This window comes from Episyrphus balteatus, chromosome 1, assembly GCF_945859705.1.
Source record: "Episyrphus balteatus chromosome 1, idEpiBalt1.1, whole genome shotgun sequence".
Taxonomy (NCBI): Eukaryota; Metazoa; Arthropoda; class Insecta; order Diptera; family Syrphidae; genus Episyrphus; species Episyrphus balteatus.
The window spans coordinates 26,850,895-26,866,441 of NC_079134.1; the positions used below are offsets into that span (position 1 = coordinate 26,850,895).

Here is a 15,547-nt window from a genome sequence, read left to right on the forward strand (position 1 = left end):
TATTTAAAAGGGCTTTATGTAATTGGCCATTAGTTCTGTTAGTGGCAGTCTCTTTTTTTTTTCCATCCCAAAAAAAAATGCAAATCAAACAGATCGTAAATGCAAATGTCATTTCATCTTGTTTTTTTTTGTTGACAACAACAAATTTTCATATAAAAAAATTGTTGTGTATTTTCGCTTCATTCATTGCAAATATTTGTTATTTATTTATCGAAATTATTTTTATTTATTACAAATGCATTCAATATAAAAACAACACAAATGAATCCAGATAAGAAAAAATCCAGTTCCGGTGAATCAACACCAAAAAGTTCACACAGCAAATCAATGAAATCCTCAAAATCTTCATCGAAATCACGAACGAAATCATCCAAATCGGAAAGTAGTAGTAGCAAATCGAATACAAATGGCCAAACTCCAACAAGTTCAACATCTCATACTCCTGATCCACCAAGTACACCAACATCAACTATTGATTCATCTAAAGATAAAGTGAGTATGATTAAAATAAAATAAATTTAAATTAATTCATTTGCGCCAAACAGAGTCATCATAAAGGCTATGCTGCCTTTGGCTCAAGAACAATCAAAATCATTTGGGAACAACACAATACCAGTGATACGGATATGAATGTCGATTTGCTGCCAAATGTCGCCGAACATGAAACCCTGAATCCTGATTTATTGCCAATTCTGGCCGAAGATGTATCTTATAAGATGTGGGAGTTAATTAAGGTAGGTTGAGTTATAGTTTTTGAGAAGCAATATTAACTCTATTTGATTGCTTTTGTCAAACCATTCCAATTCGAAAATCATTTGAAAGTTATAAAACTGCACCATGGTTTAATGATGAAGTTAAGAATTTAAAAAAAATAAAAGCAATAAAGCTTGGACAAAATATAGTACATCCCGAGCTTATGGTGATTTTATGGTTTATTCTGAACTGAAAACTATGTTTATTGACTATTCCAAGGAATTGTGTACCTAAAAATTATAAACGTCGGCTTAGCGCAGTGTTTTCCATCCTTTTTTAGAGATGTCCCACCGAAAGCTTTCCAAAATCCTCATGTCCGCTGACATAAGTGCCCAAAAGAAAATTTAACACTCAAATGTTAAAAAAAAAAACAAATGTATTTATGATATGTAAAATATTCATAAGAATTCTCTCGCAATGGTACGTAAAGGGAGAATTATTTTCTTTCTTAATTGTATGTTTGCCATTTTTTCAAATAGATATGTATGTATAAAAAAGGAACAAAAAATTTCCCTTTCTTGCGATTTTTGAATTCAAAGTTTTGGGTACTTTTGCACAACTTTCCTTTCTCTCAGCAAATTTTCCTCGCTCTCTTACATTTGAAAGCCTTCATATTTTTGAGCAGTAAGAACCCAAACTGATTTAATATTTGAGGGCAAATATCATTCAATGAACTGAATTTAATAACAGTTGACACAATGAATTCTTAATCCTAAGTGCGTTTAGAAGTGTGGAAACAAAAGCATATTTTAGACATAAATTTGAATTGCCCCCTATTAAATCAAATTGGCGCCCTGACCCTGAGGGGCGTAGGCCCCACGTTGACAAACACTGGCTTAGAGTGTGAACCTGCTAACTCCACTTTTGGGAGAATTTAAGTTAGGTATGCAATTTGAAAGGCCTAGAAAAGGCACATCGTCGGAAATCAAAATTTTAGTTCAATTCCACTTATAAGTAGCCAAACTGCCGGATGAGTAAAACAGCTGAATCCATTATTGCCAAAGAAAACCTGCTAACTCCATCAAAACTTCTTCAATCAACAGTTATCTCATTAACCCTCTGTAGGCACACCTCTTTTTTGCGAATTTGGTTTATACTTTTTCATATTGGTCTCATTTCATTTCGGTCTCACTATTTTATAAAGAATCATAAATGAAATTGATGTAGAAATTTCCGAGAATTTCGAATATTTTATTCACAATTCCAAAAAAATATATTTTCACCCTTATAAGACACTTTTTTGTGACCACTTTTTATTTTTGTCCTGCCTAATTCGCACCCGTGTGCCGACAGAGGGTTAATAAATAGGAAATATGAGTATTCTCTAAACATGTAAGACAAACTGCATTCTTGATTGCATGGTTGACCTTCAAATCACCTGATGAGAGAGAGGTGATGAAACAAAATCTAATGCAATATAAGTCCAGTTACATCCGAAGGTCATTAACATTTTCCACTAAACTGGACCAATATTAAAGTTTTAAAAGAACTGATTCGAGCTGTTAAAAAATTGAGATTTTAAAGCCCTAAGAGCCAGATCTAGAGCTATTCGGAAGCGGGCACTCCAGCCATAGTAAGAAAATTCGCAGGTCAGTTTTCAGGATTTATCAATGAAAAAAAGATTTATTCAAGGTTAAACCTATACTGTGTCACTTTTGGAAAATAAATTAGTTCTCAATTACATAAAGTTAAAACAAAAATTGTTTGAATTTTTTTTTTAATTTTTTATCATAATTTTGATTTTTAAATTTAATGTTTCAAAAACTATTTCATAAAACAGAATTAAACAAAAGAATAAATAGAAGGCTTTTGAATTTACAAAAAGGTACACCACGTTATCGTAGGTGTAACCGTTCATTTTTAATATTTTTTTTCCAAATTAAGTACATTTTTTTTAGAAAGTTACCCTCCCCCCTCCCATACGAGCATGTACTTTCTTGACACATTCCTCCTGAATCACTGAATCAATTTATTTTTGTAGGAAAACCTGCAAAATCCAATATTTGTTTGCATTACTAACAGAAAAAATCCTGCTAACTCACAAAAATATTAAAAATATACGGAACTACGCGTCTTTTTGAATCTGCTTTACGTATAGAAATGAAGTATATTCAACATAAACAAATGGTATTTTGGATTTTTCTTTTAAAATGACAAGAACCATTTTGAGATGTTTATTTTCTCCTATAAAATTTACTTTAATGGAGTTAGCAGGTTTACACTCTAAGCCGACGTATATATCTAAAATTCAAAATGAGTTAAAACATGACCCTAAAAACTTATGGTCTTTTGTGAATAATAAACGGAATGTTGACGGTTATCCTAACTCTATGTGCTTCAATAAGAATTCAAGTCATGATTCACGAGAAATTTCAAATATGTTTGGTAATCTAATCTAATCTAAAAGACGCATTTTTTTTTTAAGTAAAAAATTCAAACAAAGTTTCTTTAATGTACAATTTAAATGTATGTAATATTGTATTTATAGTTTTTTGTATATAAATTTAATGTTAAGAAGTAACGTTAGTATTTAACGAATTAAATAAATAGATAGGTTTTCTCTTGAATCTAGAATATTAGAACATATTCCATGCATTCGGGTGGGACTGTTACAAGTGATCTTGTAAACGAAGTGCTCAAGGATTCCGATTGCCCTCCAGTTCTTGGGCCAATGGACACTGAATGGGATCGAATTGATTATGATGGTAGTTTCTTCTTCAATTCGGTAAGTTGGAAACATAGTCTTTCCTTAAAACAGGGTTCTCATTGTAGTTTCTTAGGACAAAGTAATAGAATTGCGTAATGAGTATCAAAAAGATGTACAAATCACAATGCCGATGGGTCCTCCGTTCATGAGCACCTGGCCTATCCAAGGTGGCCACAGAGAATTGATGCACTCTTTTATGCAGAGTATATTTCTTATCACACTTGGCGGTAGTGAGCAGGATTTTGATTCTGTTCGCCAGTATATCTATGCGGCTCCTTTTATTGGAGGCTGTTATCGAGTGCTACTCGTTAAAATGATTCAAACACTTGCTTTTAAGCAAACGAACCACGTCAAACTGCGTTGTTGGCGTTTGATGCAAACTCTAGCTCAACATCCCACCTGCCGAGATGTCTATTGCAGAGAAGATTTCTTCCATTTGGCTGAGATTTTCATATGCCAACTTTTAGACACGTATGATGTCTCGAAGTCGATTATGAAGACAGAGATGAAGTATTCTCCAATGGAAACAGATGAACCAACATCACAGCTCATAAAGATAGAAGATATCAAAGAAGAGGAATTAGTTGATTTAGATGAGGAGCGACCGAATATTACACCTCCATCAGATGTGAAAGAAGAATTTGTCCCAGTTGAAGAGGAACTTCCTCAATCAGATCGGATTTATCGACTGGAAAAAGATGACGATAATGAATCTACAGCTGATCAAATGGAAGGCATTGAATTCTCTCCATATATTGCGGATAAAGTTGATTTAGAATTGGTTGATGATCTGTGTGAAACAATTGGATTAATTGGAGCGATAAATGAATTTTTCAATACAGAATGCATGCATCTAATATTGAGAAGATTGGAGAGCTTTTTTGATAAAAAGAAGATATTTTCATCAAGTGGTAAAAATTATTTTTGTTTTCTTTATCTTGGAAGAATATAATTTGTTTTTTTTTTTTTTTTATTATAGATTACGAGTTCATAAGTCGAGCGATTCGAGGTTTATTTGCATTGGGTGAATATGCTTTTCGGGAATTTATACCTTACATGAAGATGATGAATATATTAAAAAATGACGATATTCCACATTCATTGCGATGTGAATTTGCGGTAAGTTTTTACAATTTTTTAAAGTTTTATTTGAATTATTTTAATAGGATAGCGATAAAGCATTCATACAAAAAAATAGCATACTTATTCTAGTTTAATGTCTTTAAATTTGTCGATGAGCATCCACTGCATACTTACTTCTTCCTATATTTCCTTTGAACCATGATACGCATTTAAATAAGAGACTTGCACATCAGGTATTCTATTCTATTCCAGCAAATTGCCGATAGCAAAAACTTTCGTGTAAAACTTTTCATGACAATTTTCGTTCCCATGATTATGATAGCTCTTTAAAATTCACTTTGCAATGTCTCTTATTATTTTTATCAGCGCCTTTTTTGCTCTTGTGTTGCCCGAACAAATGATTAAACTAAATTATACTACAACTTGAAATGGTACATTTAAATATGTTTATTTTTGATTTAGCTATACAATTTAAATAAAATAAGTAAATCGTCACTAGGAAGGGTTCAAAGTCGCGACTGCAACAAAATCCGCCCTACCTATTGATCTTTTACTTACATTGTATATCTAATGACGCTAAAAATAAAAAATAAATAAGAAAAAGAATACAATGACAAAAATGCAAAGAGGAATTTAAATTCGAAGCTATCGCGGGTGAAACACGTTTACAAGGCTACCGAAAATAAGTAACGGTAAGGAATACAATAACAAAATATTATTTTCTTGTATACAAACTACCTAACATGTGTCACCTCACCACATGTCTAACAAGTAAGAGCCTGTATTAACAGCCATGATATTTGCAGTTCGTACCGACTCTTTTGCATTAAAGCCTTTCAAAGCACAAAAAAACAATTGTTTCTGTTAAATTTGGCCTCAGTTTTGCTTGTTTTAATTAAATACAGTTATTTTACTCGTTATTATTACAAAAAATAACAAATATTGTCTGCTTCACACTAGTGATCTACCTGTGAGGTTCGCCGGGTTGACCTCAGAAATCGGCGGCAAGCCTCCCGGTTTTGTATTGTTCCATTTCAAAGGCCAAATGAATGCTGGTGTTTTGCATTTGCTTGTACCAGGAGTTTTTAGGCCTACTTTTCTTTTTATTTCGTAGTTAATATTGAATTTTTCCATTCACATCTCTTGGAGGCCCCTCTATGAAGATAACTTTTAAAGTATCAAATTTAAACCAATTACGTGTCTTACTTTCTACTTTATTTCTAGCGCTGTGCAATATTTCTACGCGGACATGATGATATTTTTCTTTACGAATGGTTAAATGAATTATGCTCCTACAGACTTTTACCTTTTATGACTCATTACGCACGTAAGTAAAAAAAAAAACTTTTACTTAAAAAAAGAAAACTACTGAAATAAAATTTATCTTTGTCTTCCCCAGAATATCATCAAAAACTCATTCGATATCGTCATCTAAAACGTCGTGCTGCAACTTTTAAAATCATACCCAAAGTATCAGCAAAACGTATTATAATTGCTTCATCCTGTTCACCTGCCCCAAATAAAATAAACTCTCTGGAAAAATTCTTCCCAAATCTTGAGATTCCAGCCAAATCGAATTCACCAATTCGATTTAAGTTCAGTTCTGGGGGTCGACAAATTCCTCTAAAAGTCAAACCAGCCACTAATGGCACCGAAACAAATGGCATCAAAAGTTTCGACTTGACGAGAGACATCATTATTGCTAAAAGAAAACTCTTCAAACCTCTAACGGATGAAAAAAAATTTGTCCATTTAAGTAATTATCATCTTTTAAGAATCTAATATAGGAATATTCGTTGGTTTGAAAGAAAAAAGAGTGTTTTTGTATTAAATTTAGTTTTTATTTTCTATCACTAAAATGCTGGTTCATCGACTCCAAGCTTCTTCATTTCTCTAACTATCCGGCTTTGAATAAGATTTGATATATTCGCATTAACATTTGGCAGAACGCTTCCCGTCCTCGCTGCATGTTCGATTTTCTGCACCAAACTGATTTCTCGTTGGCTAGATACAAAATTTGTTACTAAACATTTGTGTTGACTCCCAACACGACCTATCCTCCCACACCGATGAATATAGTCGGACACATGCAAGGGGAAGTCAAAATTAACAACTTGCCTAGCACGAGTTGTATCCAGACCACGACTACCAACATCTGTTGTCGACAGAACATCGACATGACCCTGCTGAAATTGCTCAAATCTACCAATTCGAATTTTCATCAACATGTCTCCATTCAAATTAATACAATTCACTCCATTATTGTTGAGAAACATGGACACATAGTCACTGGTTGAGGATTTATTACCAAATACTATAACTGGACGCTTCTTAGCCAACTCAGATTTAACCAAAGTCAGAATATTAGCCGGTCGATCGGATTTATTCATTCTGAGGAATTTATGTGTTATGTGCGGCATGAGGCGATGCAAATTCGGACTAACCACTTGATGGAGTGTAGATGTGTCGATGATGTTTTGCAAGATTTGATCAGTGTTTGTGGGCATTGTGGCTGAAGCGAGAATCAATTGACTGCCTACAACTTTATCGTCTTGAAGGTGATTCTTATGGAACTGGAAAGACAATCAAATTCTAGAAATTGGAGACATCTAAATGGGATTCTCACTTACCGGGAATCTTTTAAGGAAGAAGCATAATTTGTCAGAGAAAGTATCATCGAGTAAAGTATCAGCTTCATCGAGAACAACATGACGGACTTTATCCATTCGATAGATGCCAGTTGTGACCAATTTACTTATAGCTCCCATACTACCGACCAGAATATCGACTTCCTCAAATTCTGGGTTTATCATTTTCTGTTTTGTATTCCCACCAAGAATACATTTGACATTAATGCCAGTTGATTTACACAACTTACTAGCTACTTCGGCAATTTGTAGAGCCAATTCTCTTCCCGGAGTTAATATCAACACGAGAGGAGTATTTAACTGTCGCTCTACAAATCGATACTTTTGTTCGAGAATTTGTTGCACAATTGGCATCAAATAAGCGAGTGTCTTGCCACAGCCAGTTTCTGCAGCAATCAATACATGTTCGCTATCACTAATAATCGGAATAGCATCCGATTGAATTTTAGTTAGCTGAGTGATTTCCAATTCGGAATTCAAGTTTTGTATTAAATCTTCTGATAGTTTAAGTTCTTTGATATCTTGCATTTGGCTTAAAATATCATCTTCATTAACTGAAGGATTAATAATAAAGTAATCACCTTTTGATTTACGATGCATCCAACCATTAGAAGCAAGTGGAATTGTACCAAATTTAGCTTCAATCAAGTGTTTTCCAAAGGGAACATTTAATTCGGGTTTCTTGCATTCGATTAGGGGGATTTTTCTGGTTTTTGTTGATTTATTGGATTTGACAGCAGGCGAGGCTGCTGCATATGTTCGTGTAGAAGGATTTCGAGTTAAATTTGATATATTTCGTAGCATTTTAATAAATTTTTATTTATTAATTCTAAAAAAAATATCCTAGATAGGACTGGAAAATTTATGATGCACTTCACGGTTTTGACGTTTTGAGGTTATATTTTGATTTGCGAAATGTCAAATTTAAAACGAGACTCGATAATGGTGGTCGTTTCAGGGTGTAGAAAATAAAGGTTTGTTTCCTTCGTTTAATAGTTTGATGATAGATTCTAAAAAATAATAATGAATTATGAAGAGCTATATTAATATTAGGTGCGATTTTTTATTATACCCGGGCTAAACTGAAAAAAAAAAACATTCGATGGCCAAGGTGTTGTTGCATTTAACATGTAAATGGCTAAAGACTAGTACTCAGCTGAAGCGAATCGAAATTTTCCATACAAAATCTCGTTAACGAAATCTTGCTTTTAAACTTATTTTCTGATGTTTTTTCTTGAATTTTTTTATTTGTATTTTTATAAAAAAAACCTTGTAGGTATATTATAAAAAAAAATCATCTGTAAAAATTTCAAGAAAATCCTTGCACCCATTTAAGCCTGGTACGCTGAGATAAAATTCCCATACAAGTTATCGTTAATTTGTATGGGATCCATTTTAGCTCGGCTAAAAATTTTCGATAATTTGTATGGGAGCTAAAATTTAGCGCGAGCAGCGTACCAGGCTTTAGGCTGAAAGTTCATGTACAGATGGACTCACGCACGAAAACCATTTTTTTGGATTTCTCCTATTTGTAGTGTATGTTTTGATTAAAAACTAGACATTTTGTTTTGACACAAAAGCGATACCCAACTAACATTTCAGCTTCGGTTAAGGTATTACAAAAGCTACATTTCAGCTTCTTTTAAACTTTAGTAAGGTTGTTGGGCATGGAAAAAGGAGAACGTTGTAAAAGTTTAACCCTCTATAAGGATCTTATTTGACACATAGCTTCGGAAGAGCTTGTATAGCTCTTTAATACATGTCTTATCGAAATTAAAAAAAAAACTACAAAAACAAAAACAAAAAAGAATTCTCTTTTAACTGGTTTTTATTTGATTTTAAATCATGAATTTTATCTTTTGATCTGAAATTATATATATTTTTCCCTTAGTTTTTAGTATATCTATTGATAATAATTTTAAAAGTATATAATTTTTTTACCACACCCAGGAATCGAACTTCGTATCTTCTTGGTGGCAGTCCGCCACTCTACTCACTCGGCCATCCTAGTATATTCATTAATGAAGTCAAAAACTTAATCAGTTCAAATAGCAGAAATGTCAAAACAAAAAATGTCCGAGCTAAATTATTCAATGTCAAAACCAAAAAGTGTCCCAGCTAGATTATTCAATATCAAAACCAAAAATCAAGTAGGTACTAAACTTGGTAATTTCTGTAAAGCTTCTATAAATTCATTAAGCAGGCTTTTCCGAAAACAAGCTTTTTTCGTTTAAGTTTCTTTAACAGTATTTAAACAACTTATTAGAAGTTGTTAAACAAGTTTAACCTTCTATAAGCAATTAAATTCTGAAGCAAGCTCAATACAAGCTGTATAAAAAGTAGTACCTGCGAGATCTCCCTTTAAAGAAGCTGTTGTGCTAGTTGGAAAACCAATATTTGCCCGATGGTATTTTTTCGTTAACATAATGTTCGCTGTTGACTTTGGAGACTTCAAAATTTTTTGTTTCACTTCAGCTGCGTACTAGGCTTAAAACAAAAACAAACAAAAAGTAATCCTTGTTTCTATTGGGTTCAACAAGAAGTGATAAACAGATGGCTTTTGTACGTCGTCGGTAGGGAGAAAAATAAGAGATGGAACATGAGTTTGAAAATAAACCTTATGATCCAAATCATTTTATTTTTTTTTCATATTTTTTTATTTGAGATATTGGATGGATTTTTAGAAATGTACACACAAAAATATTAGGTGTATTCATGAAACGGTGTAAACTTTACCACGTCAAAAAATGGAAAAATATGCTTTGACTAAAATGACTATATTGAAACTCTATCGTATGAATAAAAAGCATCAGAACTTTTAAAATCTTAAAAATAAAATTTTGAAAAAAGAAAGAAAGAATTAAATTTTACCTTCTGCTACCCCTTTGACCTTTTGAATCCATGTACGTGTATTAAGTTCATTTTTCTTGATTTATTAGCAACAAAATAGTACGTAAATTTCTACAAAATGATGAAATGTTAAGTTTTTCACACATTTTCTTAACGTATTTGCAGCCCAACTAGCACAACAGCTTCTATAAATTGAGATCTCACAGGTACTACTTTTTATACAGCTTGTATTGAGCTTGCTTCAGATTTTAATTGCTTATAGAAGTTTGAACTTGTTTAATAACTTCTAATAAGTTGTTTAACAACTGTTAAAGAAACTTAAACGAAAAAAGTTTGTTTTCGGAAAAGCCTGCTTAGTGAGTTTATAAGAGCTTTACCGAAATTTCCAAGTTTAGTATTTGATTTTTGGTTTTGATATTGAATAATCTAGGTCGGACACTTTTTGGTTTTGACATTGAATAATTTAGCTCAGACATTTTTTTTGACATTTCTGCTATTTGAACTGATTAAGTTTTTGATTTCATTAATGAATATACTAGGATGGCCAAGTGGGTTGAGTGGCGGACTGCCACCAAGTAGGTACGAAGTTCGATTCCTGGGTGTGGTAAAAAAATTATATACTTTTAAAATTATTATCAATAGATATACTTAAAAATAATATATATAATTTCAGGTCAAAAGATAAAATTCATGATTTAAAATAAAATAAAAACCAGTTAAAAAAGAATTCTTTTTTGTTTTTGTAGTTGTTTTTTTAATTTCGATAAGACATGTATTAAAGAGCTATACAAGCTCTTCCGAAGCTATCTGTCAAATCTCAAAGCTTCGGTAGAGCTTCGGTAAAGCTTCTTTTAAACTTCTTATAGAGGGTCAAACTTGTATAGCGTTCTCCTTTTTCCATGCCCAACAACCTTACTAAAGTTTAAAAGAAGCTGAAATATAGCTTTTGTAATACCTTAACCGAAGCTGAAATGTTAGTTGGGAGGAAGTCATAAACGGTTTTCATTGACCATCAGGGGCGGATCCAGGATTTTTTTCTGGGGGGGGGGGGGGGGGGGGGCACAAGGGATGGATTGGCAAAAAAAAAACAGCAATAACAGTTAGAAATAAAGTGAAGTATCATACGACTGACTAACAAGCAGAAAATTTTAACGACCCACAGTGGTCTAAAACCTGGCCAAAAATATTTAGGCACATTTCCGACATCAAATAGGTACCAAATGACCAAAAAGTTATTCGGAAGGAAAAATTTTCATTTTCTTGTTACAGTAAAAGCCACTTAAGTGCTTACCCACTTACCCCTGGATTAGCCGGGAGAAAGAAAATATAAAAATCAGAGCATGCACTTACTTTCCTGTGCTATATTAAAGTAAGTAATCTATTCTTTATTTAATTTTTTTACTTAAGTTGTTTCATCAAATAGTTTTTGAGAAATTAAGTTTTAAAGATGAAATTTTGAAAAAAAATGTTTACGTTTTCTAATTGATTTTGTATAAAATTTTGCAATATTATGGACATAATTATACCATTAGTTAATGACCTAGTAGTTTTTAGTCAAATACTAAAGACTTCATTCTAATAAATATTAAAGTTCCTAAGAATAACAAAAAAAACTGAATCATACTTTTTTGCTGGGAAACCCAGTTTTGTTTTTTTTATTTGCATCAACCTTTTGTAACCCAAGGTCGTAAATTAATAAGTCAATCGATTGGCCTTTATCTTTAATAAAACACGTATTTTTTTTTAAATTCAATAAAATCATTATTTACTTAGTTATTTCGATATTTATGGAGTAAAAAAAAATTTTAAATAATTTATTTTTATATAAAAATGTAAAAATTCAAGCAAAAAAAAATAAAACCCCGTGGGTTTACTAATAAAAACTTTTTTCTGAATTTCGTAGTTTTTACACAAATTAGCTTATTTTCAAAAAAAGCCCAACTTTCAACATTAACTGTCAATTAAAAACTATTGATGTTATTTATTAGAAATTTGAAGTACTATCTCGATAAAGCAATACTTAGGCCCAATTTATTCACTCTCCATTATTTTTAAAGGCTCCATTAAAAATTATAAAACTGTCAAATCGCATACAAATTTTAAAATTTCCCTTTTTTAATGGCGACTTTAAATTTAATGGAGTGTGAATAAATTGGACCTTAAAGATTATATTAGAAGCTTCAAAAGAGAAAAAAATAGTTCGTAGAGCTTTTATGCAATCTTCTTCGGTTTGTTACAGAAATGTCACATGAGGCTATAAGGGGTTAAATTGTTTTATATCTCAAGAATATTGTGTTCAAATTGTAGGTCTCTTGGAGCCAAATTGACCAAGTTATAAGTATTTTAATACTTCCCTTAGGAACGTTTTAGTCTTTTAGTCCAGAGTTCAAAACTTTAAATTGTTATCCCCATAACTAATATTTTCAATGCCGGTGATCCTTATAACTTCAAAACAAAAATAAAATAATATTTATAAAAATCTATAAGTAAGGGTCGCTTTTAAGAAGTTTTTTTCAAAGGGTCTTTATTTTCGGGGTGCAAACTTGGACAAACTTCTGAAATGCAAGTTTGTTCTACATATCTAGCAGTTCTATAATATATAGTTTATGCAATGTTGTGGCGTGTTCCGCTATTTAAAACAAAACTAATGTTAAAAAAAAACAACGAGAAAAGTGCAAATTTTTTAACCCCTCCGTATGAAAAAATAGAGTTGCATTTGCATATACAATTATTTTTTTTTTAGAATATCATTCAATGTCATTCGATGTCCATATCAAAATTTTTCACCAAAATCACTTTGAAAATTCACTTTTTTTTAAATCGAAAAAAAAAAATTCGTGTGTACCCAACAAATAGCCATTTATTTATTTGTGAGGTGGAGCTTTTCATGGGAAAGGGATGCAACAAACAATAAAATTCGCATTTTCAGCCAGAAATAGACAAGAGTTTCACTCAAGTTATTTCTGTTACTATTCATATATTTTAAAAACTCTTAAAGTTTGATTTCCTTTAAGTATGAACTTTAAGTTCTGGGGGGGGCACGTGCCCCCGTGCCAGCCCCCTGGATCCGCCTATGTTGACCATTATTACAATTCATTAAATTTCATATTCAAACATATCTTTTACTTTATTGAATTTTGTATAATATGAATGAAACTCAATTGGTTTATCTAAAAAATGGTCCTAACTTTCTAAATTGAAATCGTGCAAGTATCCAACGCAAACAATATGTCTATTGAAATGATGAAGGTTCTAATTCTTCGCTATCAAATTTGACTGTGAATAGAAATAACTTGATTAAATAAAACTTTTATCATTCAACATTCAATTTTTTTGTTATCAGTTCACAAAAAACAAAAGGTGAGCTAACCATACACATATTTTAAACCCCTTTAAAAGCTACTTGCACTCAATATTAAACCAACCCCAATGAATAACTTTTCATAGGCCACTTAAAGGGCTTTAGAAATATACTTATTAAATATAAAATTTGCATAGAAATTATATTTTGTTTTGCTTGGTCATTCAACTTCCAATATTTTGAATATATTTTTCAAAGTCCAAACAAGTAAACAATTTCAAAGCATATCAAAATAATAATCAAAAATGTATTCTGAAATTCCATAACAATAAGTTTTTATATGCAAAACATTCAATCTATAAGAAAAGGCGTGAGTGGGTGAGTGTTATTGTGTTTTTCATTAAAATTGATTATCCTAAATTCAAAAAGGGTAGTTTTTTATAGATTTAAAATTCACTCAGTATAAAAAAAAAAATGCTTTGCATCTTCATTCTAATCAGGAACGATCTTCGAAACAATTTTTCAACCCTCTCTCTTCTATTCTTTGACAAGGAGTTTGTATTCAAACATTTCAAAATCCCCATCATCCTTAAATTGAAAATAATAAATATTTCTTTTTTATGTAAATCAGAATTCAGAGAGTTGATGTGAGTAATGTATGTTTGAATAGGAAACTGGCCAAAGAAAACTATTTAGAGTAGATGATGACTTCATACATTTTTATTTGAACAATGTTAGAATGACGATGCGATGATAATTTTTATGTTGATGAAGACTTGGATTAGGTCAATGAGAACTTTTAAAAATGGATATTGCGTATTATTTGTGATATTTTAAATTCATATTTGATTAGAAAGGTCTTTCATTCTTGCATATTAGAATATTTAATGAAAAGTAAGAATGACCAAGGAAAACCGTTGTTTGTGTCTAAGGAGAATGTGTATTATAAAACGTAAAACTTCATGATTTTGGATTTGTAAATATGTACATATAAACTTCTAAAGTTTTTATTTAATTTCTACTCAAACTCCAATAGTTTTTTCTCGAAACTAAGTTTTTCGCGTTAAGATAAGTCCAATACTGATGACGATAATGTAGGTTGTCATATATGCTATCATTTTAAACCCAAGACTTAAAGATCGAAGGAGTATTTAAACTACAAAATATTTTCTTGTTAAGTTGGGTCACTGTGGTGTATGTGTATCTTTTTTTTTTTTTTTAATTTTAATTAGAAAAACTGTTTTAATAAAATATTTTACGATGGAAAATTAATCGTACAGTACCAAGCGTAGCTTTTATTCCAGGTGTGCTTTAATGAGTTTCAGCTCGATTTTTCGCACTTGAAAAACGTGATATTATTATTTTTAGCAAATATTTTAATTTATTACATTTAACAAACTTTTATGTTCACTTTAAAACCACACAATTTGCGGCGCGACAAAAGTTGACCAGAACTTTATTATAGAGATTACGTGTGGTTAACGTTGACATGAATTGATTTAAGCCTAAAATGTTCGCCGTACGGCATAAATCTTGAAAAGTGCGCATTCATTTTGACATTTTTTTCTCGCACAGGAACAATTTAAAGCCTAGTATATGGGCCAAAATACTATTTAGTTTCTAAAAAGTTGTCCCTTTGATTGGATTTCATTTTTCTTAAAGAAAAAAACCTAAATTTTGATTGAATTGTTTGCAAATCACGGTAGGTAACATTGTGGTTTATCTTGGTAACGCAGTGGTATTTAAAGTTTTAAGGCTGATTTTTGGTAACACAATGAAATAAACTATTTAGAATATTTAATTGAAAATAATTTTTCTGTGATTTAAATTCATAGGAGACTTACGTTGTTCCTATGGTTTCAAATAGGAATATCAGAGTGCTAATAAAACTGAAATTTTCAGTAAAGTAACGCAGTTGTTTGTTTTTGATCACTTTGTGTTAAAAATGTCATAAATATAGAAATATCATTCCAATGTTTGTTGCAAATGTTATTTTATAATAGATTAAATTATAACCATTGTATGTCAACTAAAATATATGAAAATATATTGATAAAAATTTCCATATTTTTTTTTCAAAATTCACTGCCCTAATTAGGAATCAAAAAGTATTTTGGTCCATATATTTGTGAATGTTCAAATGTTCACTTCACCAGAAGTAAGTACTTGACTTAAGTTCATCACCAAAAAAATAATATCATATAG

General features: G+C 31.3%; 2 protein-coding genes across 2 annotated transcripts; one reads left to right on the forward strand and one right to left on the reverse strand.

The window, feature by feature from the left end:
* Positions 1-122: 122 nt before the first annotated feature.
* Positions 123-6,375, forward strand: LOC129907593 (uncharacterized). Its single transcript, XM_055983871.1, has 7 exons — positions 123-492; positions 546-734; positions 3,326-3,478; positions 3,534-4,371; positions 4,440-4,579; positions 5,768-5,870; positions 5,943-6,375. Exons 1-7 carry the CDS (start codon positions 262-264, stop codon positions 6,323-6,325), a joined length of 2,037 nt encoding a protein of 678 aa, XP_055839846.1. The 5' UTR covers positions 123-261; the 3' UTR covers positions 6,326-6,375.
* LOC129907594 (probable ATP-dependent RNA helicase DDX28) lies at positions 6,354-8,175 on the reverse strand. The gene is made up of 2 exons (XM_055983872.1): positions 7,174-8,175; positions 6,354-7,116 (listed from the first exon to the last, which is right to left on the reverse strand). Exons 1-2 carry the CDS (start codon positions 7,993-7,995, stop codon positions 6,397-6,399), a joined length of 1,542 nt encoding a protein of 513 aa, XP_055839847.1. The 5' UTR covers positions 7,996-8,175; the 3' UTR covers positions 6,354-6,396.
* Between the last annotated feature and the right edge of the window lie 7,372 nt (positions 8,176-15,547).

Excerpts from the sequence above, each read along its gene's own strand:
- LOC129907594 (XM_055983872.1), bottom strand. The coding sequence starts at position 7,995 with ATGCTACGAAATATATCAAATTTAACTCGAAATCCTTCTACACGAACA. Across the intron at positions 7,117-7,173 it reads TCTTCCTTAAAAGATTCCCG|TTCCATAAGAATCACCTTCA; the intron begins GTAAGTGAGAAT and ends TTGTCTTTCCAG.
- LOC129907593 (XM_055983871.1), top strand. The coding sequence starts at position 262 with ATGAATCCAGATAAGAAAAAATCCAGTTCCGGTGAATCAACACCAAAA. Across the intron at positions 493-545 it reads TTGATTCATCTAAAGATAAA|AGTCATCATAAAGGCTATGC; the intron begins GTGAGTATGATT and ends TGCGCCAAACAG. Across the intron at positions 5,871-5,942 it reads TTTTATGACTCATTACGCAC|AATATCATCAAAAACTCATT; the intron begins GTAAGTAAAAAA and ends TGTCTTCCCCAG.